The sequence below is a fragment of the Lipotes vexillifer genome, unplaced genomic scaffold (genome assembly GCF_000442215.2).
Source record: "Lipotes vexillifer unplaced genomic scaffold, Lipotes_vexillifer_v1.1 scaffold329, whole genome shotgun sequence".
Lineage (NCBI taxonomy): Eukaryota > Metazoa > Chordata > Mammalia > Artiodactyla > Lipotidae > Lipotes > Lipotes vexillifer.
The window spans coordinates 1,363,307-1,386,626 of record NW_006774067.1 but is presented as its reverse complement, the minus strand read 5'-3'; the positions used below and the strand labels follow the sequence as shown (position 1 = coordinate 1,386,626).

At 34.9% G+C, this 23,320-nt stretch overlaps 1 protein-coding gene across 1 annotated transcript in view; it reads right to left on the bottom strand.

The window, feature by feature from the left end:
• The window catches only part of OSBPL8 (oxysterol binding protein like 8), a 128,294-nt gene that overhangs the window by 18,524 nt on the left and 86,450 nt on the right, over positions 1–23,320 (bottom strand). The window contains exons 11-19 of the mRNA XM_007448751.1: positions 22,821–23,005; positions 19,762–19,843; positions 19,368–19,466; positions 17,815–17,911; positions 8,431–8,529; positions 5,804–5,901; positions 3,916–4,005; positions 2,488–2,624; positions 638–823 (exon numbers count right to left, since the gene is read on the bottom strand). Coding sequence (XP_007448813.1) covers positions 638–823; positions 2,488–2,624; positions 3,916–4,005; positions 5,804–5,901; positions 8,431–8,529; positions 17,815–17,911; positions 19,368–19,466; positions 19,762–19,843; positions 22,821–23,005 — 1,073 coding nt within the window. The remainder of the gene's footprint in view (positions 1–637; positions 824–2,487; positions 2,625–3,915; positions 4,006–5,803; positions 5,902–8,430; positions 8,530–17,814; positions 17,912–19,367; positions 19,467–19,761; positions 19,844–22,820; positions 23,006–23,320) is intronic.

Below are 23,320 nucleotides of genomic sequence, written 5' to 3'. Positions count from 1 at the left end.
GCTCAGAAGCTTTTTAAAAAACTTTCTACTCTATGATTAGATTTTCATTGGTAATTATAAACTTAGCTGTAAGATTAAGATATGTCATATCTAATCTTCTGATCCTCAGCTTATTTTATAGGCTAACTACTACCATGGAGTCAAATTTATAATGAATGGAACATCAAGGGTAAAATCTCACACATACTGTTTAATTTAAAAACTATTCATACTAACAATAAAAAAAACTAGCGCACTTCCCTGGTGGCACAGTGGTTGAGAATCCGCCTGCCAATGCAGGTGACACGGGTTCGAGCCCTGGTCTGGAAAGATCTCATGTGCCGTGGAGCAACTGGGCCCATGAGCCACAACTACTGAGCCTGTGCGTCTGGGGCCTGTGCTCCGCAATAAGAGAAGTCGCGATAGTGAGGGGCCCACGCACCGCGATGAAGAGTGGCCACCGCTTGCCACAACTAGAGAAAGCCCTCGCACAGAAACGAAGACCTAACACAGCAAAAATAAATAAATAAATAAATGTAAAAAGAATAACAACCCAAGCCAAGCTGTAGATGTTATTAAAAAAAAAAAAAAAAAAAAACTAGAAGTGAAGGCAAAAAACTATGAGGTACTGTTTGTAATATAATTTTTAATTACTTACTCTGCAAACTTGTAATGCCATTCTCCTGTGAGTGAGTCAAGTTCAAATAACTTGCAAGTCCACTCTTCATTTTTTGTTTTCCGATCTCTGGCAGCTTGTCTTTGAGCTTCTTCTAAAACATACTTTTCTTGAGTAGCTTCTGTTTGGTCTTTGGCATTTATGGCTCGAGTTACCCGCTGCCAGAGTCTAATACATGTGCAAAAATAATATTGAAAAAAACAACAGGAAATCAAATCTGCATGGAATAGGCTTGACTCCCCTTGACAGAAAATGATGCCCATGTGGGTTTTTGGCTTTGAGAAAGCTTATGCTTGGATGCTTAGAAACAAGTCAAGATATAAAAAGTGATGCCTTGAATAGAGTGAGACAGTGGAGACCAATTTTTTTTTCTTGGCCAGAGAAATTTATTACATGGGTTCTTAAACATATGGAAGTGAGTGGTGCTGATCCACATGGTAGAAATATAATGAAGGCTCAAGAATCTACATTTTTAACAAGCTCCCCAGATGATTCTTGTACATACTGTTTAGGATCCACTGGCCTCAAAGATCCATAAGTATACTGCCATGTTCCTCAACCTTGGGTGTAGGATTTGTCAGGGAATTAAAAAAAAATCATAATCTCCGGGAGTGGGCCGTTTTTTTTTTTTTTTTTTTTTTTCTTTAATGTTTCCCAGGTGATTTTAATGTGCAGCCAGTGTTGAGAGCCATTGATTTAGCAGAAAAAAATACGGAGGTAAAAATCTTTTCCCCTACTAAAGTTTAGTGTTTTATTAGATACTTAAAAATATATCTGTATTCTACCCATCTGGGAAGATAGCATGTCGGGCTCAAAGAATAAAGGCTAGGGAATCAGATAGACTTGAGTTTAATCCTAGATCTGCCACTTCTTGGCTGGTGAACTTAAAGTTACTTATCTTGTCTAAGACTCATTTTCCTCATCTTTAAAATACATTAAATTATACCCACATCTCAAAAATTGTCGTATGCCTTGGCAAAGTTTCACTCTGGATGGAGAGCATCACGTGGTTATAGCTGAAACAGAATTTTTAGAACTGGTGCATATGTAACCTTCCATCTTTGAAAACCTCAATTTTGAGCATAGAAGGAAAGTGCACGTAGACTTGAATCCTCATGAGAAGAGAATGATATGCATGTGCAAACATGTAGTGAGAACTAAACTGCATAATGTGTATAAAGTACCTAGTACAGTGTCTTTTACACAGCAACCCCCTTCTCCTACCACAAGGAAAGAAATAGAAGAATACAATTGGGCAGTATGTATACAATATTTTTGGTGTAAAAGTATAGGAGATCCAGGAAGAATTTCATGATTTAAGAACATAAATTATGGCCTTAATTAGTCCCCAACTAATATAAGTCCTTTAGAAGCCTGCACATCCAGTGGCGTGATTTTTGTATTTTAGAAAGTAAAACAGAAGTAGATTTTGTACCACTTCGCCTAAAGTTCTACATGCCTAACCCAGGTTAGAAAACAGCTGCCAGATAAAAACCAAGAATCATTAGTCCCACCATTTTATGCAAACAAAAAAGTTTTTGTTCTTCTTCTCTCTCTCTCTCTCTTTTTTTTTTTTTTTTTTAAATAAGCCCTGGAGCAGATAAGAAGAGAAAGGAAAAAATAGGAAGTTTAGTATAGAGCTGCAGAAGAGCAGCATGATTTGTGTTATAATTATTTGACATTCACATACACCAAAACAAAATCTTGTCACATCCCACAAATGCTGAACTATTTTGCTGAGTTAAAAACAGAGAAAAGTGACCATACTGTTGAGGGATTACAAAAAATTCTCTTTGATTTTCATGAAGTGAGCTGAAAAGTGGTATACTTACTTCTCTGATTCAAAATCTCCTTGCTCTTCAAATTTTACAGTGTGCCTTATTAATCTCCACTGCTTAATGTCTGGTGTTGGATTCCAGAAAACCTCTGAATTATCAGTCTTTTTGTCAGTAATAAAAACTTCACTATCCTATATTTTAAAAAATTAAAAATTAATATAGAGAATTATCTTTATTTAAAAGGAATTTTGTAGTTTAGTAATATAATAATAATTTCTTCCTGACAATCCCACAGTGAAACACATTTTTAAAACAAATATAACTAGCACTTTTCTAAAAGCCCCAAATCTCTTTTCATTCTTATAAAAACATTAAGATTAAATATCTAATACTTTTCATTTAAAAACTTGGTTGAATGCAGAGGAAGTTTGTGAGATTTCAGAAGTTTCACTTAATAAACAATTTTATTTTAGACAATTTTAGACAATTACATGCAAAAAGCCTCAACAACTGTCTCTGAATTGTCAAAGTAGAGCATAGTGTTTGCTATAGCTACAATGAGATGCTGTAGACCATCTACGTATTCAATATATGTAGAAAAACCTAAGAGCCTTTCTCAGCATTAAAAATCTTAGCACAATCTTATAAATTTCATTTGTTAAAAAACAGTTTTATCGTTTTTTCCAAATGATATTCAGATAGAAGTAAATTTTAAAAATAACAGAGCATTGTAGCCTCTTAGTTGAGTCTCTAGGTCCATCTTCATTTTCTCATCATATTTCTCATCATTTTCTGATTATAATGCAGAAAAAAGCATATACCGGTGTTTACAGTGAGAGTGCATTTGGCAGTAGCATGATATGATCCTTTTTATTAATATAATAAGCTCCTCTTAACAAAATTATGTAAATATGAATTTAGGTCAGCAGAGAAGTAAATAAAAGCCATTGCTCTCAAAAAACACTGTATCTTTTCCATGGTCCTCAAAAGAAAATATAACCCTAACTGGAAATGCCTCTTCTGGTGAGAGGCAGTATACTGTTGTGTGTAAAAGCACGGCATTGGAGCCAGAGTGCTTGGGGGGAAATCTTACTTCACTACTTCGAACAAATTATTTAAACTCTCTGTGCCTCAGTGTCCTCCTCTGTAAAATGGGGACAATAATAATACTCATCTCATAGGGTTATTATACTAAATATTAAATGAGTTAATATGAGTAACAGTTTTAAACAATGCAGTACAGAGTACGTGATATGTAAGTGTTAGCTACTTTTACTGATTTAAAGTTTTGGAAAGATCAAATATTACATTAAACTAAATACTGTTGATACAGAGCAATACCAAAATATTTGTTAAATTGAAACTGATGTTGAATAGTGATGCTTTTAGAAATGGGATAAGTGAACTTATAAAATTTGATTTTTAATTTTTTTCCCACAGAATAGAATTCTTTTTGTAAAGCTACAGTATAAAAATACTTACCCAATGTCCTTCCAAAGTAGCTAGGACTTCTTTTCCCAATTTTAGTTTCCCTGATATTTGATTAACACAGTCACTACTACCTAGAAATGGCTTTTAAAAGAAAAAATGTTGAAGAAACATTTTACTTTTAACATATTTACATACAATGTAGACAAAAAAAAAACCCAAAAAGTAACTGTATAGTTACAGTGCTGTTAAAGGCACAAATGGTGAAATGCTGACTCAAATTTTAGTCAGAAATGTTCAATAAAAAGAAATTTAAATTTGTTGCTGTGGAAAAAATAGATAAAAACAGACTATGTGAAGCCCAAATAACATATTAAGAAAGATCACACTGAAATAACTGGTTGTCCTGCACTCTCTCCTGATTCAAGACTGCACTCTATCAATGTTGCAATATTTTAAGCAGTAACAACTCCGTAAACATAAGGGACTTAACTCATCTATTGAATACAACCCCTCCTTTAAAAACAAAACAATAAAACAATATCCAATCAAAGAAACTTCTGAAAATTAAATTAGAAGAAATATATTTTGAGTTACTATATTGCCTTACTGGTGTTTCTCCTCACTGACAAAATTTTGATGCTCCAATCTAATCTTTAAAGGTGTCATAAATTACTTAAGACCTCTTCAGTCATGATTTTCAAATATCATTATCACCATACAAGCAAAAAATCTGCTAAGAAAAAAAAAATCAAATGGCATTGAATCAAATAATACTTAAAGAGATCCTTTTTATTACAGCAAAGTTGCTGATTAGCTGGATATCAACATAGGAGCAATTTAGTCATAAGTATTAAATAATTCATAGAAATATTTTTATCTAAACGTAATGTACTATCCCACAGCAACAATGACACTGTGAAAAGGTCTTAAATTTCCCTTTTACGCTGAGGCAGACAGAATTTTCCAAAGATAGCCTCAATTATAGCTACCCTTCCTCCTTCAGCCCACATGTTCTTACTCAATGAGATCCTGTCACCCTCTCACTGAGAAGTGGGGTCTGCATCCCTCCCCTTTGAATTTAGGTAGGTTTGTAACTCTTCAACTAGTAGAGGATGGTGGAAATGATGTAATTTGATTTCTGAGTCTAGGTCATGGACAGCAATGCAGCTTCTGCCTTCCTCACAAGGACACTTGTCCTTGGAACCCTGAGCTGCCAAGTAAGAAGTCTGACTACCATGATGTGAGGAAGACAAACCACATGAAAAAGTCATGTTTACAGGTGCTCAGATCTGCAGTCCTAGTCTTTCAGTCATCCCAACATGTGATGACTTACATGTCATCAGACATGTAAGTGATGACTTACATGTCATCAGACATGTAAGTGATGAGCCTTCAGATGTTACCAGGCCCCAACTGTTGAGTCTCTCATAGCCTGAAAGTCTTCCTAACTGTTGCCTCAGCCATTATGTAGCAGAGATAAGCCATCCCCAATATGCCCTGTCCAAATTCCTGGCCCACAGGACTCCTAAGGAACAGAACATAGCTGTTTCTAAGCTCGTGAGTTTTAAGAGTAAAGTGTTAGGCAGAAATAGTAAATAATAAAACTGTTAGTGTACACAGCATAGCTCAATCTGATACATACTTTTCTTGGGGGGGGGTACATACTTTTTGGTATTCTATAAAGCAATGTTTCAATTTACTAAGAAATTTCCATTCATCCTCTTCTTAAATCTATTATAGTGCCAACAGTTTTATTAATTAAAATTAAAAACAACAAATCATGGCTTTCTGTTGATTTGGATCTTCCAAGGCTGCCCTTTCATGAATTCTACGCTCTTATATTTAGTTTTTAATTAGAAACTAAATCATGCTTTTTGTTCAATATACATCGTATAGCTCTTCTTTAATTAGATGATACCTCCTATCATTCTCTACTAACCTTTAGTTTGAATTCAAGTATTGCACTGTATCCAGTTTTTTGACATGTAATATTGACTGTTCCACCAAGCTCCAGTGTCATTGTGCCATAAAGAATTCCTAAAGAAAAAAAACAATTTTGACAAAAGGTTAAAGAGAGAGAGAGAGAGAATGGCTAATAACGAGTAGAACTTTATAATCTAATCTTCTAAGAGAAATAATTCAAGAGGATTCTGTCCTACTCAATTACAATCTATAATATACACATAAAGTTGGTTCTGTAGGATTTGAATAGATAACAGTTGATCCACATTATTTCCAGAGTCTATATTTACAAATTTATATTCTCACTAAAATATATTAGTAATCCCAAAATCAATACCCACAGCATTTTTGCAGTCATTCATGGACGTGTGCAGAGTGGTGAAATATTTGTTGTCCAATGTGCACACTGAAGCTGAAGTCAAACAAGGTGAGACTCTTGACTTCTGGCTTCATTACTCATGTAGTAAACAAGTGTCTTTTCTGCAGTATATTTAGTGCCACATTTTTGTGCTTTTTGTTGGTGATTTTACTATTTACAATGGCCCCCAAATAAGTGCTATCTGGTGTTCCTAAGCACAGAAGGTTGTGATGTACTTTATGGAGAAAATATGTATGTTAAAGCTTGGTTCAGGCATGAGTTATAGTACTGTCGGCTGTTAGTTCAATGCTAATGAATCAAAAGTATATATGTAATATGCTGTCTCTAAAAAGAAACAAAGTTATGCTTTGATTGGTTGATGAAAATGCTGTGACAAGAGGCTCACAGGAACCTAACCATGTGTTTCCTCTAGGAGCAACAGTTTAATATTCATTAATTCAGTGTCTGTGGTGACTTTATAGGACGTAAGTACTACAAATAACAAGAATCAACTGTATAAGTAAGATAAATTTAAAAATCTCCGCATTTTGGTTCTTGACTAAAAACAGTTGGGGAAATTCTGAGTTTGACGAATTAAACAGGGTGTGTGTGTGTGTGTGTGTGTGTGTGTGTGTGTGTGTGTGTGTGTGTGTGTGTGTGTGTGTATCTGTTCTTGGACTAAACTTTTTTTTTCCCCAATGTTCATCATTCCCATAGTTTGTATATTTTTACTATGTATACATAGAAACCACATAAGCTCATTTTGCACACAATCATACTATACATATCTTTCTCCAATTTGATTTTTAAACTCAACATTTTAGATAGGATTTAAAACTTTTTCAAATTTTTTAATACAATTTTTAAAGGTTACTCAATTGCAGCCTTTAAGATGCAAATGCACAATGCTAATTTTCAAGAGAAGAACAGACTATGCAATGCTTCTCATATTTATTTGGCTATGGAATTCTTATTTTATAAAACAATTTGAGATTAGTGATTTGGAGAACACATCTTAGAAAATACACGAAGGTAGAAAATAATTATTTCCTCATTCACAAGGGGTTATGATCTCTCCTTTTTTCCGTGCAATAAAAACACTGCTATGAAAAAAAAAATTTTCCCTGTTGCTATTTGGGTATGGCATTAGGTATCTCTCTACACGAAATATCATTTTATTTATTCTAAATTATTTAAAATTTAAAAGTATATTTCTCATCAATTCATTTCATGATTTCAGATATTTCACTTCATGTCTATTTCAAGAACCACACATGAAGCTCAAAGAATTACCTAGCCTGAGGCCACAAGTTGGCAGTCCTGCACAGTGGATGGGAGTCAACAAGCCTAGAGTTTAGTCTCAGCATTCTTACTAACTAGCTGGTCTGGCTTTAGGTAAGATTCTTAACCCTCCTGGTTTTTTCATCTGTGAAATGAGGTCATATTAAATAATTTCTATGTTTTCATGAATCAGTTCCTAAAATAGAGGATAGTTACCCTAAAAAGTTATTTTTAAGAAATGGGTTGGAAAGAAGGGTAAAGATAATGACCAAGCTGAGTGTTTAAGATGATGCCATATAGCATAGCAGTGCAGATTGCAGAGCTGTGTGACCTCAGGCAAATTAACCTCTTTCTGCCTTATCTTCCTTGTTCATAAAACAGGGATAATATTACCTACTTTATAGGGCTGCTGGAATGATTAAATGAGTTTATAAATGTAAAGTGCACAGAATAGTTGGGTACCTGGCCTGTTTTAAATGATAGTTATTATTTAATACTTTTATTTGTATACTAAATAATGGGGAAAAAGTATAATACATTAATTTTTAACGAACTGCCAAACAAGGATGAGAAAAAATTTTAAAGAACTTGTTACAATGAAAAGCAGTGATTAAAATTTTTAAAAGGGGTGGTGGTGCAAGAAGATAAAAATCACTTTTGAGGATTCTGAAATAGCGGGCAGTTTCATCAAATTTTACAACTCGCAGATAAGGCAAATGAAATTCCATTATTATAAATCAGCCTCTTCCAAATAAAGTAAGTGTCACAAAAAATCCACTGTGGTGAATTAATTCATCATAGAAATATTCAGCAGATGATAACAGTGATCTCAAGTATCTGTAAACCAAGGACACTTTCAAACAAAAGGCTGACTACATCAATCTCAAAACATAAATTACAGTCAAATACACTTACTTAAAAAGAAGGTCTGAAAAAACCCTAACTCAAGTATGGAAAATATTTACCTTTACAATGAGCATACGGCATTGTCATTACATAATCTTCGCCTCTATTCAAGAAAGTTAACCGTGCTTCTCCTTCTAATATTGCAGATAATGAGTTTCCTGAAATAAATATTGTGTTTTAAGTTTCACAAAAATAATTCAGCCAATTCAAAACAAACAAAACATATTTAGGACACCTACCAGATATCTACAGTGGAATGTCTTAAAAATGTCTCAGTCTCAATGTGTCCAAACATATATTTGTTGTCTTATACCCAAAACATATTCGATCCATGTTCCTATTCTTACAAAACAAGTACTTTTAAAAGGTACTCGTTATATGTTTGTTGTGTTATTTTACATGAGGCTCTTAAAAAAAATCTTAAACATGTAGAACATGCAGTAAAACACTGTTTCACTGTATAGCTTAATATGCCCTTTTTTGAATAAAAACATTATTTCTTATCTGTAAGACACATTACTTCGTTAAGTCCCAAGCTTTAAGTACGTATAATTGATATAATAATACTATGGCTAATTTAGAAAAAATTTAAAATATGCATAACCCACCAAAATGCAATTGATGATAAAATTTCATGGTATTTTCTTCTCGCTTTACATATATATATATATATCCCCCATTGAGAGCTTTATTGAAGTATAATTTACATACAGTAAGTGACCCATTTTAATGGTGCATTTTGATAGTCTTAGCAATTGTATCCAGTCACGTAACCTCCACCAGCACAATCCCTGCTCCTTGGCAGTCAATCCTTTCCTCCAGTGGTTTCTATCACTATAGTTTGGCCTATTTTAGAATTTTGTATAGATGGCATCATAGAATATGTAGTTTACTGTGTCTGATTTCTTTCAATTAGCAAAATATTTTTTAGATTCATCCATGTTATTGTATCATCATTTCATGCCACTTTAACAATACTGAAAAATCTCATGTATGAACATAGTATATCTCTCCATTTACTTGTCTTCTTTAATTTTCCTCAGCAATGCTTTGTAGTTTTCAGTGTACAGGTCTTATATATCTTTCATTAAATTTACTCTTAAATATTTTATTTTTAAGATACTATTGTAATCAGAGTTGTTTTTTAAATTCCATTCTGCAAGTGTACATTTCTAGTATATAGAAATACAATTGATTTTTGTATTTTGATCATGTATCCTACAACCTTACGAAATTCACTCATTAGTTCTAGTAGTATGGTGGTATATTTTTGAGGATTTTCTATATAGATCAGGTATGTATGTGGTTTAACTTCTTCCTTTCTAATCTGTGTGCTTGTCCTTTAACTTGCCTACTGCACTGGCTAGGACTTCTAACAGAATTTCATACAGAAGTGGTGAGAGTGAATATGCTTGCCCTGTACCTGACCTTAAGGAAAAATTATTCTATTTTCAACATAAGAGTATTAAGTTGGCTATTTATTTTTCATAGATACCTTTAATCTAGTCCTAGTTTGTTGAGAGCTTTTATCATGAATGGATATTGAATTTTGTCAAATGCTTTTTCTGAATCTATTAAAATGATATGATTTTCCTTTATTCTATTAATATGAATTACACTGATTGTTTTTCAGGTGATATGCCAACCTTGCATTTGTGAGATAAACCCCACTTGATCATGATATATTATCTTTTAAATATATCGATCATGACATATCATTTTTAGATATCCAATTATGTGTGTGTATTACCGTTTATATATATTGATTTGTTACTAATTTGTTAAGGATTTTTGCAGGTATATTCAAGAAAGATGTTGATCTACAGTTTTCTGATAATGTCTGGTTTGGGGATTAGTGTAATGCTGGCCTCATAAAATAGCTGAAAAGTGTTTCCTCCTCTTCTATCTTCTGTAAGAAGCTGTACAGAATTGGTATTATTTCTTCCTTAAATATTTACAAGAACTCAAAATATCTGGGCCTGGACCATATCTTTTTTATAATTTTTTTTAAAATTAATTTATTTTTGGCTGCATTAGGTCTTCGTTGCTGTGTGTGGGCTTTCTCTAGTTGCAGTGAGCGGGGGCTACCCTTTGTTGCAGTGTGCTGGCTTCTCATTGCGGCAGCTTCTTTTGTTGCAGAGCACAGGCTCTAGGCGCGCGGGCTTCAGTAGTTGTGGCTCATGGGCTCTAGAGCACAGGCTCAGTAGTTGTGGTGCACGGGCTTAGTTACTCCACGGCATGTGGGATCTTCCCAGACCAAGGCCCGAACCCGTGTCCCCTGCATTTGCAGGCAGATTCTTAACCACTGTGCCACCAGGGAAGCCCTGGACTATATCTTTGAGGGAAGATTTAAAATTACTAATTCAATTTCTTCCACTGATTTAAGGTTATTATAATTTTACATTTCTTCTTGGGTCGGTTTTGGTAATTTGTGTTTTTTAAGGGATTTGCCTGTTTCATCCAAGCTGTCAAATTTATTGTCATAAAATTATCCATAATATTTACTTATCATCCTTTCAGTGTCTGTAGGATCCGTAGTGATTCTGCTCATTTTATTCCTGATTTGTATTCTTTATTTTGATCAGTCTAAAAGCAACTCTTGGGTTCCCTGATTTTCTCAATTGTTTGTCCACTTTCTACACTGATGTCTGCTCATTATTACTTCCTTTCTTCTACCTACTTGAAGTTTGATTAGCTTTTTCTAACTTCATAGGGTAAAAGGTAGATCACTGATTTGGTTCTTTCTTTTTTTCTAATTTAAAGTTATAAATCTCTCTCTAAGCACCACTTTTGCTGTATCCTACAAATTTTGATATGCTGTATTTTCATATCATCTAGTCTTAAATATTTTCTAATTTTTCTTGTGATTTCTTCTTTGGCCCATGAATTATTTAGAAGTGTTATTTAATTTCTAAATATTTGGAGTTTACCTTGATATCTTGTTACTTATTTCTAATTCTATTTCATAAAGGTTACAGAACATATTCTGTATGATTTCCATCTTTTGAAATTTATGGAGAGTTGTTTTATGGTCAAACATGTGATCTATACCAGTGAAAAACCATATGTGTACTTGAACACAATGTGTATTCTGTAACTGTTGCCTGTAATGTTCTAGAAATATCAATTACGGTAAGGTGTTGATAGTGTTTTTCAGGTCTATATGTCTTTGCTTATATTTCACCTAGTTGTCTTATCCTCTGCTGAGGAGACAGTGTTAATCTAAATATGATTTTGGAATTGCCTATTTCTCCCCTTAATTCTGTTTTTGCTTCATGTATTTTGAGGTTCTATGATTTGATATACATTTGTGATTATTATGCTTTTCTGATGTACTAAACCTTTTATCATTATGAAATACTCCTTTTTTTATCTCTTTAAAATTTTTGTCTTAAAATTTTATTAATATAGCCACTCAATCATACTTGAACTTAATGTTCACATAGTTCAGCTTTTAATTTTTTCTATCCATATACTTTCAACCTATTTGTGTCTTTACACTTAAAGTGGATCTATCCTTGCTGTTTTATTCAATCTGACAATCTGTCTTTAAATTGGATTATTTTGACCATTGACACTCATATAATTACGATGGGTTTTTTTATCTGCCATGTTACTGTGTATTTTCTATTGTTCCTCTCTGATTTTTATTCCTTGATCAAGCTTCCCTGCTACTTTAAAAAATAATTTGAATTTTTTTTTAGAAATTCATTTCAATAATCTTATTGGCTTTTTACTTATGCTTGTCATTATTGTGTGGATGTGTGTATGCTCATGTGCACACGCACATGCTCTAAAATTGTGTTTCTCAAACAGTGGCACTACTGCTATTTTGGGCTGGATAATTCTTTGTTGTGGTGGGTTGTCCTGTGCATTGTAGGATATTTAGCAGCATCCCTGGCCTCAACCTACTGGATATACCAATTGGAAAACCAAAATGTCTCTGGCCATTGCCAAATGTCTCCTGGGCCCCAAAGTTGAGGACCAGTGCTTTAGGGATTACAAATATTTATCTTTAAAATTTCACACGCCACTTACAATTAAATTAACCACTTTTATAAAATGTAGAAACTTTGCAATCTGTATGTCCACTCTCCTTTAAGCCTTTATGCTATAGTTATATCTGCATATGCTATAAAATTCACAAGGCAATGTTAACATTTTTTGTTTTGAACAGTAATATATATTATAAACAAATTGAGAAGAAAAAGTAAGAAAAAATGTCTTTTGGATTTACTACATACTTATCATTTCTTATAATCTTCTGTCCATTCTGAGGATATGGGTTTTTATCTAGTATCATTTACCTTTAGCTTGAAGAACTTTATTTAGCTTTTCTTGTAGTATGACTCTTCTGGCAACAAATTCTTTTAGTTTTATTTTATCTGAAAATGACTTTATTCTTGAAGAATATTTTCTTTCAACACTATAGAGATGTTCCATTTCCCTGAGTTCTTCACAGATTCTAATAAGAAGTTGGCCATTACAGAATCATTATTTCCCTGAATGTATTATATTGCTTTTCTCTTTTTGTTTTCAAGATTTGTCTTTGATCTTTGGCTTTAAATAGTTTGAGTACATTGTGCCTTGGCTTAGCCATCTTTTTTGTTTTTTTCCCCTAACCACTAGACTGCCAGGAAATTCCCTGTATTGCCTTCTCTAGGACATTGATGGATTCCCACTCCACCAGTTTTCTAGAACTCGAAGTTAAAGAAGTGGGAGTTGGGAACTTCTCTGGTGGTCCAGTGGTTAAGACTGCACTTCCACTACAGGGGGCATGGGCTCAATCCCTGGTTGGGGAACCAAGATCCCGCATGCATTGGTTTAGCCATCTTAATGTTTATTCTGCTTGGTATGCTTTGAGCATCTTGAATGTGTAAATTTATACCTTTCGTTATATTTGGAAAACTTTTGCATCAACTCATTTTTTTTTTAACATCTTTATTGGAGTATAATTGCTTTACAATGGTGTATTAGTGCCTGCTTTATAACAAAGTGAATCAGCTATACATACCTATATGTCCCCATATCTCCTCCCTGTTGCATCTCCTTCCCACCCTCCCTATCCCACCCCTCTACGTGGTCAAAAAGTACTGAGCTGATCTCCCTGTGCTATGCGGCTGCTTCCCACTAGCTATCTATTTTACATTTGGTAGTGTATATATGTCCATGCCACTCTCTCACTTCGTCCCAGCTTACCTTTCCCCCTCCCTGTGTCCTCAAGTCCATTCTCTACGTCTGCATCTTTATTCCTGTTCTGCCCCTAGTTTCTTCAGAACCAATTTTTTTTTTTTTTTAGATTCCATATATATGTGTTAGCATGTGGTATTTGTTTTTCCCTTTCTGACTTACTTCACTCTGTATGACAGATTCTAGGTCCATCCACCTCATTACAAATAACTCAGTTTCGTTTCTTTTTATGGTTGAGTAATATTCCATTGTATATATGTGCCACATCTTCTATATCCATTCATCTGTCGATGGACACTTAGGTTGCTTCCATGTCCTAGCTATTGTGAATACAGCTGCAATGAACATTGTGGTACATGACTCTTTTTGAATTACGGTTTTCTCAGGGTATATGCCCAGTAGTGGGATTGCTGGGTTGTATGGTAGTTCTATTTTTAGTTTTTTAAGGAACCACCATACTGTTCTCCATAGTGGTTGTATCAATTTACATTCCCACCAACAGTGCAAGAGGGTTCCCTTTCTCCACACCCTCTCCAGCATTTATTGTTTGTAGATTTTTTGATGATGGCCATTCTGACTGGTGTGAGGTGATACCTCACTGTAGTTTTGATTTGCATTTCTCTAATGATTAGTGATGTTGAGCATCATCAATTCATTATTTTCCTGTTCCATTTTCTCTTCCCTTCTGGGACTCCAGTAACACATATGTTAGACCACGTGATATTATATAACAGATATCTGAGGCTCTGTTCATTTTTTAAAATAATTTTTCTCTGTGTTTTCCACATTGGATTTCTATTTATCTATTTACAAGTTCACTTATTTTCTTCTCTATCATCTCCACTCTGCTGTAAAGTTCACTCTATGAATTTTTAATTTAAAATACTGAATTTTTCAGTTCTAGAATTTCTATTTAATTTTTGAAATATATCTATTTCTACTTTTCTTCTGAGCTGTACAATTTTTTCATTCACTGTGACCACATTTTCTTTTACTTATTTAAGGGCACTTATTTTAGCCACTTAAAAATCCTTGTGTGCTACTTCCAACAGTATATCCTGGGGTTTGTCTCAGTTGATTTTCTTTTCCTTTGAGAATATGTTCCATTTTCCTGGGTCTTTAAGTTAGGTAATTTTGTATTCGATTCTGGACATTACAAATGTTGAGTCGTAGAGACTCTGAATTCTATTATTCTTCTCCAGTGAAAGTTGTTCTTTTGTTTTAGCACGCAATTATTCGGTTGGACTCAAATTACAAACTTTGGTTTTTTTTTTGGGTGGCAGTTTTGTTCTGGATTTAGCCAGAGAGGTAGGCAGAGAGAATTCAGGATCCCCTCTCTGGCTCTTTTACTTTTCAGGTTCCTGTTCTCTGTCCAGTGGCCACAGTTTCACCAAATTTAGTGTTTGGTTCCCCAGGTCAGAAAGGCTGCAATGTTTCCACCAGTTTACCCTGCTAACTGTACCTGACCTGAGGCTGAAAGTCACGGAAACAAGGATTCATTCTGTATAATTTCTGTTGTATGACTGTGGACTTCCCACTGAATTGGCCTGCAATTGCTCTCTTGAATGTTTTCACGTATTAATAGCTGCTTTCTGTATTAGGGCCAGATGTCCAGAGGAGAAGGACTGGTCTAGTAGGACCTTATTCAGACATTGTTGTTCACATACATTCTTAACACAGTAAAACCACATAGATTTTTGTATCCAACATTATACATGTATTGGTATACCATAAAATCATTTCTCTCTTATTATATAGTATTCATAACCATACTATATCTTAAAATAACTGAATGTTCTCTTATTTTAAAGGAAATACTTGCTCTTTGTGGGAAAGTTGAAAAATCCAACGATAATTACCCATAATTCCATCATTCAGGTTAATCATGAAATCTTGATATAATTCCTTGCATCTTTTTTTCCTATATATGAATGTATACATATTTTAAAGCAGAGTTGACTCAGAGCATATATGTACTCTGCTTTTCACTTAACATTATATCATAAGCCATTTCAGATTTTACTGCACATTAGAATTACCTGAGGAGATTGTAAAAATGTATATTCTTGGGCTTCCCTGGTGGCACAGTGGTTAAGAATCTGCCTGCCAATACAGGGGACAGGGGTTCGAGCCCTGGTCTGGGAAGATCCCACATACCACAGAGCAACTAAGCCCATGCACCACAACTACTGAGCCTGCGCTCTAGAGCCCACGAGCCACAACTACTGAGCCCATGTGCCGCAACTACTGAAGCCTGTGTGCTCAGAGTCCATGCTATGCAACAAGAGAGGCCACCACAGTGAGAAGCCCACGCGTCACAACAAAGAGTAGCCCCTGCTCGCCAAACTAGAGAAAAGCCCGTGCGCAGCAACAAAGACGCAACGCAACCAAAAATAAAATAAATAATATAAATAAATTTATATTTAAAAAGAATATACTTGAGCCCAGTGATTTTGATTTGGTAAGTCAAGATTGGGACTCAGGACTCCAAAATTTTAACTGATACTCTGATCATGAAATTGATGGTTTATGCATACCGTTTGAAAAACAAGAGTAGTTCTCCCAAATGATGATAAATTATTCACCCCATAGCAAAGTGACTAAGTACCTATATTTTATCTGCTCTGCAGAATATCAGAAAGCCATTTAAAAATGAATGGTTCTTAGGGCAAAGACTAGTGGTACAAGAAAAAACAGATCCTTAGATCCAAGAAGATAGCCCTTGAAATAGAAAATAATGGCATTAAAAACCAGTGATAAATAAACCAAATACTGAGAAAATTTATTGGCTTTTGGGAAGAGAAAGTTGTGATCTTGCTTCACTTCATACACACTATATACAAAGAAATAAATTTCAGGCAAACTAAAGAGCAGTGAAAGCATAAAAATATGAGAACATGTGAGCAAATTATTATATAAGCTGAAGTGAGAAAGGGTTTTCTAATTGTGACATCAAAAGCAAAAACCATCAAAGGAAAAACTGATAATTTAGTACATCAAAATGTCAAGAGAGGGCTTCCCTGGTGGCGCAGTGGTTGAGAGTCCGCCTGCCGATGCAGGGGATGCGGGTTCGTGCCCCAGTCCGGAAGGATCCCATGTGCTGCGGAGTGGCTGGGCCCGTGGGCCGTGGCCGCTAAGCCTGCGCATCTGGAGCCTGTGCTCCGCAGCGGGAGAGGCCACAGCGGTGAGACAAAAAAAAAAAAAAAAAAAAAAAAAATGCCAAGAGACTACTTGTTAAAAGGAATATACTCTACCTAGATGTCATTAAATTTAACTTAATTTAGATTCAAGAAAATGAACTAATTCCTAAAACAATATAAACTATCAAACTCTCCTAGCAAGAAGTTTCTACATGGGCAAGTCAATAACCAAGGAAGAAATGAGGAAGTTACCAAAAAATTGTTCCTATAAAGTTTGAATTTAGTAAATTCTTTCAAATTATAAAGGAACAGATCTGATATACACAACTGTATGTACTATAACATAGAAAAAAGAAGGCTAGCTGCTGAAGTAATTGCAGAAAGTGAGCTATGTACCTGGTATTCAATAAAAATTCCACAAGGGTAGAACACATATTCACTAAAGCCATTTAAACTATAGTCAGGGTAGGGGCATGGAGGGATGGAGGGTTCAGTGGGGAGGGAATAACCCAAATATACGTAACCTTCAGAAGAAAATGATCACCCTCTGAAACAAGCAAAATATAAAACTAGGCAAAAAAAACAAAACCAAAACCCAAACAAAGCAAGCATCAAGGGATGATTTGTTTGTTTGAATTGTCACAGATTTTAGATTAAGGTTTCCTACTGTACATATTTATTTTCCCTTGTACTTAAAAAAGTTTTTGTTAGTATGTTACTTGATCCAAGGTTAAATATCATTACTGACTGACCCTGGACTAAGTATTCTAACTGTATTTGGATTCTTTCTCCTCTTTTCAAAGACTAAAACAAAACAAAACATTATGGCCTAAAATGGTTAGCTGTAGTGGGCAATCATTATTCTGTCTTTTGATAAGTGGTGTTTGTGGTAAATTTACACGTATGTGATGAACACTTACATAACATGAGTCATATCTCTATTTATGAATGAGCAAAGAAAAACAACAGAAAAAGAAAGGTCATTACCCAAGTAAAGATGATAAAATGACATATAAATTCCTTGCTGAAAACAGCCCAAGACACTGTATAAAAGCTCACCAGGAAATACTACCTCCCAGAAAAGCATATAGATTGAGACGCGGGTAAACTCACCATAGAACTTGGACTTAGCCAGGATACTACCACTAAGGCAAAATCCATCTTTTCGGTTACTAACGTAAAAGGCAGATATTGGTGGATGATGGGACACCTATTGAATACAGGAAAAATACATTAAAATATAATAATATAAGCATATTATTGTGATATTATCAAAAGTTCAAGTCTTAAAAGCATACTCTAATAATGAATTAAAAGAAACATTTGGTAAGTAGTAAAATTAAATATTGATGATTGTAGTAACCAATCTCCAAGATGTATCTGAAGGAAACCCACCTCCTGGTATTCACACCGTTAAGGTGAGCTTCTCTTACACTGTACCAAAGTTAGTTTGTGTGGAAGTAATAGTATATCACTTCTGAAATTAGGTTATAATGCAGCATGTACTTTGGTGTGTGTGTATCTCTCTCTCGAAGATCATTAGCTCTGAAAGGCCAGCTTCCATGTTATGAACAACTCTATGGAGAGGCCCATGTGACAAGGAACTGAGTTCTCTTGTCAAAAGCCATGTGATGAGCTTGGAAGCAGAATCCTCCAGCCCAGGCAAGCCTTCAGATGATTGCAAAGCTGGCTGACATCTTGACCTCAACCTCAGGAGAGATCCCGAGCCAGACCACCCAGCTAAACAGTTCTCAGACTCCTGAACATCACTGCATGAGATAATAAATGTTTGTTGTCTTAAGCCATTAAGTTTTGAATTTGTTATATAGCAATGAATAACTAATACAGTGGCTATTCTTCATGTAGATTACTGAATAGACTGTAGGAAACTAAAAGCTTTAACAAATATTTTAATAATTAATATTGCAAAATGTATACATCATGTTTTCTGAAATGAGACAAAACTAAAATCAAACGCTTCTCAAGCTTCTCAACTTAGTGAAGAATTATAGTGAACTAAAATACAAGACAGTATAATCATTAATTTAAAAAAATTAATACAGATAAGTGGTTTCAATCTGAGGAGTATATCAAAATCTCTTGGGAAGAGGAAGGTTTTTCAAATAACACATAGTCTTCTCATCCTCCTTACATTCTGTATATGAAAGGTAAGCAGGTCAGGATTTGTTTAGATGAATAATAGCTGGGAAGATATAATAGGGTGGGAGAATTAAATTTAAAAATAATGAGGCAAAAAGTGCAATATCAGATTATCTAATTGTGAATCTGTGGAGGGCTTAAAAAGGCATGGAATTTCAGATAAATTTAGAAAGATATGGAGGACCCTGAATGTCAGAGAAATGGGTGTAAATCTGATTTAGGAACTGGGGAACCACTGAAGTATTTGGTCCAAAAAAAGGAGGGGGGCAGAGCAATAAAAATAAAGATTTATTTTTTATCGTAGGATTCCATGACTGTAAGAGAGTATGTAGCTTAAGAGTATGGTATTTAGTAGTAGTCAGTACCAAGAGGTTAAAATCTTACCAAATGTTCGCTAATAAGAAAGGTTATAATCAACAGTGAGTTTACTGAGTTAACATTTTCTATTAAAAAAATCTGAATAACTTCCAAATCAGTATTATTTCTATAACATGGATTTCTAATACCTGTTCAGCAATATAAAAAGTTTTGCTGTTTGTTCTGGGATGAATCCACAAACAACGGAAAGTCTCACCAAGTATAGGATTATAAGGTTTCTTCAGTCCCTAGTAAAAAACATACAAGTTTCAAATTATAAATATGGAAGATTCAAAGTACTAACTTAAACCAGTCAAGATAGGCTTAACTGTATCATCTGGGAACTAGCCTTATAAAATTTCCCAGTAGTGACATGAAATAAAATTAAATGACTTCAATCATAATACAGGTCTAAATAACCAAGTATTTTGCAATTCTGCTAACTGAAAGAGGCCCTGCAATGCAATTATTAATAAATAATCTAAAGATAACATAAAGAATAAAGAACACATATAAGGCTATAGAAAGTAAAACAAACATTACCTTTGGCTTTTTATAGAATCCTGACAAATACCATTTTACTACTTTCTTCAAACGGAAATAAGGATTTTCTTCAAGAGCAGCCCTAAAAAATAAAATGATATATGCAAAAATTTTACAGAATATATCACAAATTCTCCCTCATATTAATCAAGTCAACAATTGAATATGAGATATGACTGGAAAGCATAATTCATTTTCAAAATAGATGGCAAAAACAACCATATAAATCAGTTTGCAAGAATCACTTTTCATAATCTGGTTACTTTTCTGCCCATTTTAACCCCATCTTTAGCCTTCAACCTCCCCTATGTGCTACCAACTGATTTTCCAGAGTGAACTAACTGTACAAATATAACAGATAATCAAAGAATAATTTTCATTTTAAAACAGGCATTTTCAAAAGCCATGACTCACCTGTCCCCTTGCCCTTCTGCTAATGCTATGAACATTGCAAAACACTGATTGTGTTTTTCAGGTGAATTCTGAGTTTTTATATATATATATATATATATATATATATATATATATATATATATATATATATATGTATATATGGCAATTTATTTATATTACTCCCTTCAAGCATGTCTGAAGGTCCAATGTGGTGATTTTTGAAGATGAAGTGTGAGATGGAAGAGGCTAGGCCTAGGCTCGCTGACAACTGTGCCAAGTTGAAAATACTGAACTTTTCGGGAGCTAACATCCCTCTGATTGCTCTCTTCTTTTCTTGGTTTAAATTCTCTTACTACACTATTTATTTACAGCTTTACATGTATGTAGAATGCACAGTTTAAAACTTAAAGCAATATAGAGAAGTACACTGTCTTGCTATAGCCCCATCTCTCCATACTCTTCCTTCTTAACCTCCCATAGGCAACTTTTTTTTTTAGCTGCTTCTTTTTGCTTTGGCCGCACCACGCGGCATATGGGATCTTAGTGCCCCGACCAGGGATCAACCAGGGATCTAACCCGCGCCCCCTGCAGTGGAAGCACAGAGTATTAACCACTGGACTGCCAGGGAAGTCCCTAGTTGCTTCTTTTTATATAGTTTCCTTGAAGTATAAAGAAGCAAATATAAATATGTAGTCTTTTTTTTCTTTGGCTGTGTTGGTCTTCATTGTGGTGCGTGGGCTTCTCGGAGCGATGGCTTCTCTTGTTGTGGAGCATGGGCTTTAAGCACATGGACTTCAGTAGCTTCAGCACGGGGGCTCAGGAGTTGTGGTTCGTGGGCTCTCAAGTGCAGGCTCAGTAGTTGTAGCTCACAGGCTTAGTCGCTCTGCGGCATGTGGGACCTTCCTGGACCAGGGATCGAACCTGTATCCTCTGCACTAGCAGGTGGATTCTTAACCACTGTGCCACCAGGGAAGTCCCAAATATGTAGTTTTTTCTTAAAAAAAGGGGAACAAACTAAATGCATTCTTCTGTATCTTGCTTTTTTTTTACACACACACACACACACACACACACACTCTCTCTCTCTCTCTCTCTCTCTCTCTCTCTCTCTCTCTCTCCTGAAGATCCCTCCAAATCATTTTATAGAGTTCTTCCTCAGTATGGATGTACCATACATTACTTAACCAGTCAACTGTGGCTGGACACTTGAGTTATCTAACCTTTTGCTGTTCCAAACCCTGCTGCAACAATTTTGTATATATGTCACTTTGTACATGTGGAGTTGTATCTCTAGGAGATATTCCCAGAAGCAGGATTACTGAGGATCAGTAGGATTGAATACATTTATAATTTTGGTAGATACTGCCAGATGCCTTTCTAATGCACTGTGCTAGTTTGTATGACCCAGCAGCAGTCTATGAGTGCCACACAACCTTGGCAACAGTGTGTGTTGCCAGAAGTGCAACCTTTCAATTTGGGAAAATGGTCATCTCTCAAGATCTTACTGTGATTCATAGGAACCTACCTCATATTCTGAGGGAAATACATTTCTAGATAGATAAAAGAAAGCAGAACTGGGGTATAAAAGCATCTAGATTTTTGGTCAAAGTGATGGATGGAAAATAGATCTTATTATGGTTTGAATTTGCACTTTTCTTATTTTAAGTGAAGTTTACATGTTTAAGGACTATTTTTATTACTTCATTTTTAAACTGCTGGGTCATTTCCTCCACTTCTTTTTCTGTTAGGTTATTGATCATTTTCATTCACTAAGAATTTCTTTTCATTCACTAAAATAAAAAGAGCCCTTTTTATTTTAGGGAGCTTAACACTTCATTTATGACTTAATTTGCAAAAATCTCCCACAGTTTACAAATTATCCTTTGAATCAGCTTGTTTTTTCTTTTTTTGCAATGTTCATTAATGCAGCTAATAGACTAATAATGCAATGAATAAACTGAATACAGGTATTAATGAAGAATCTAAAAATCAGGTCACAGGGCCAGAACCTAGTATCTTAGAAAACACAGCGCCTTGAAACTGCTGCTGGAATGGGGGCAGTAAGTGAAACCTGGAAAAGTATGATTGTCCAAGAAACTGCTGGGAAAGAGGTAGGCAGCTCCTCCTCCACCTCCCTTAAGCCTGCCTTCTTCAGAATTACCCCCAGGATCAGCTGGCAGGAAGAAAAGCAAAGGTGAGAGTCGGGATTTATGCCATGTGCCAGCAGTTAGTAGGATGTTCCAGTTGTGATAAGCTGCACATGCCTCACTGCATGCAGAGAGGATAAGCACAAACAAAAGCAGAAGCCCCAGGATGGGACCTGAAGGAGGACTTAGGTTGGGGAGAACCAAGAATGCCAACCAGCTCTCCCTGTGTTAGGTCAATGCACAGGTCAGGGAGCCTGTGATGGCAGTGCTGTCAAGGCAGGGGCAGAATTCCTGTCTTCCTCAAGCTTGAGATTTCTCCATTTGACCTCATAAATGGAAACATTACAGCAAAGTATTAAACCTGCTTCTTATTAAGGTCAACTACAGAAGTGGTGGAGAAGAGAGGGTGGTATCTCATTTGAGCCTGATTTTGGTACAGCATTACCACTGAAATCAGCACTCTGAAAAACTCGAAAACCATGAAGTATCTTTTATTTTAAGAAATGAGAATTTACTTACTCAGATAGGAAATCTGCATGATAGTAGTAATCTGAAAGTTTATCCAGGAAAGAACGGGGTTCCAAAATAAATGTAGGCAGAACCACCCTGGATAGGTCCATGCCAGGACGGACTTGTTTCAGTAGTGTCCAGATAAGGCTTTTGTTTTCTTCTGACACGGTTTCTGTTTGAGAAGCCTCACCTGCCTTTAGCAATTAACAAAAAATACTGAAATACTATATTTATTTCAGACACATAAATATGTATATAAGACAGCTAATACTGAAAATATGAATCTTCTCTAAGACTATTCCAAGCAATCTTAAAATGTGAAAATAACCCATTAGGTAATAAGTCAACACCTATAAAATTTAGTAAAAGGGTAGTCACAAGAGACACTAAATAAAGTGAATGATATATACAAAGAATCCATTACAAAAAACATTATACTCTATTATTTATACTATGTTTACTTCTATGCATTAGCAATAACAAGAAAGTTATAAATTCATGTTTCCCTA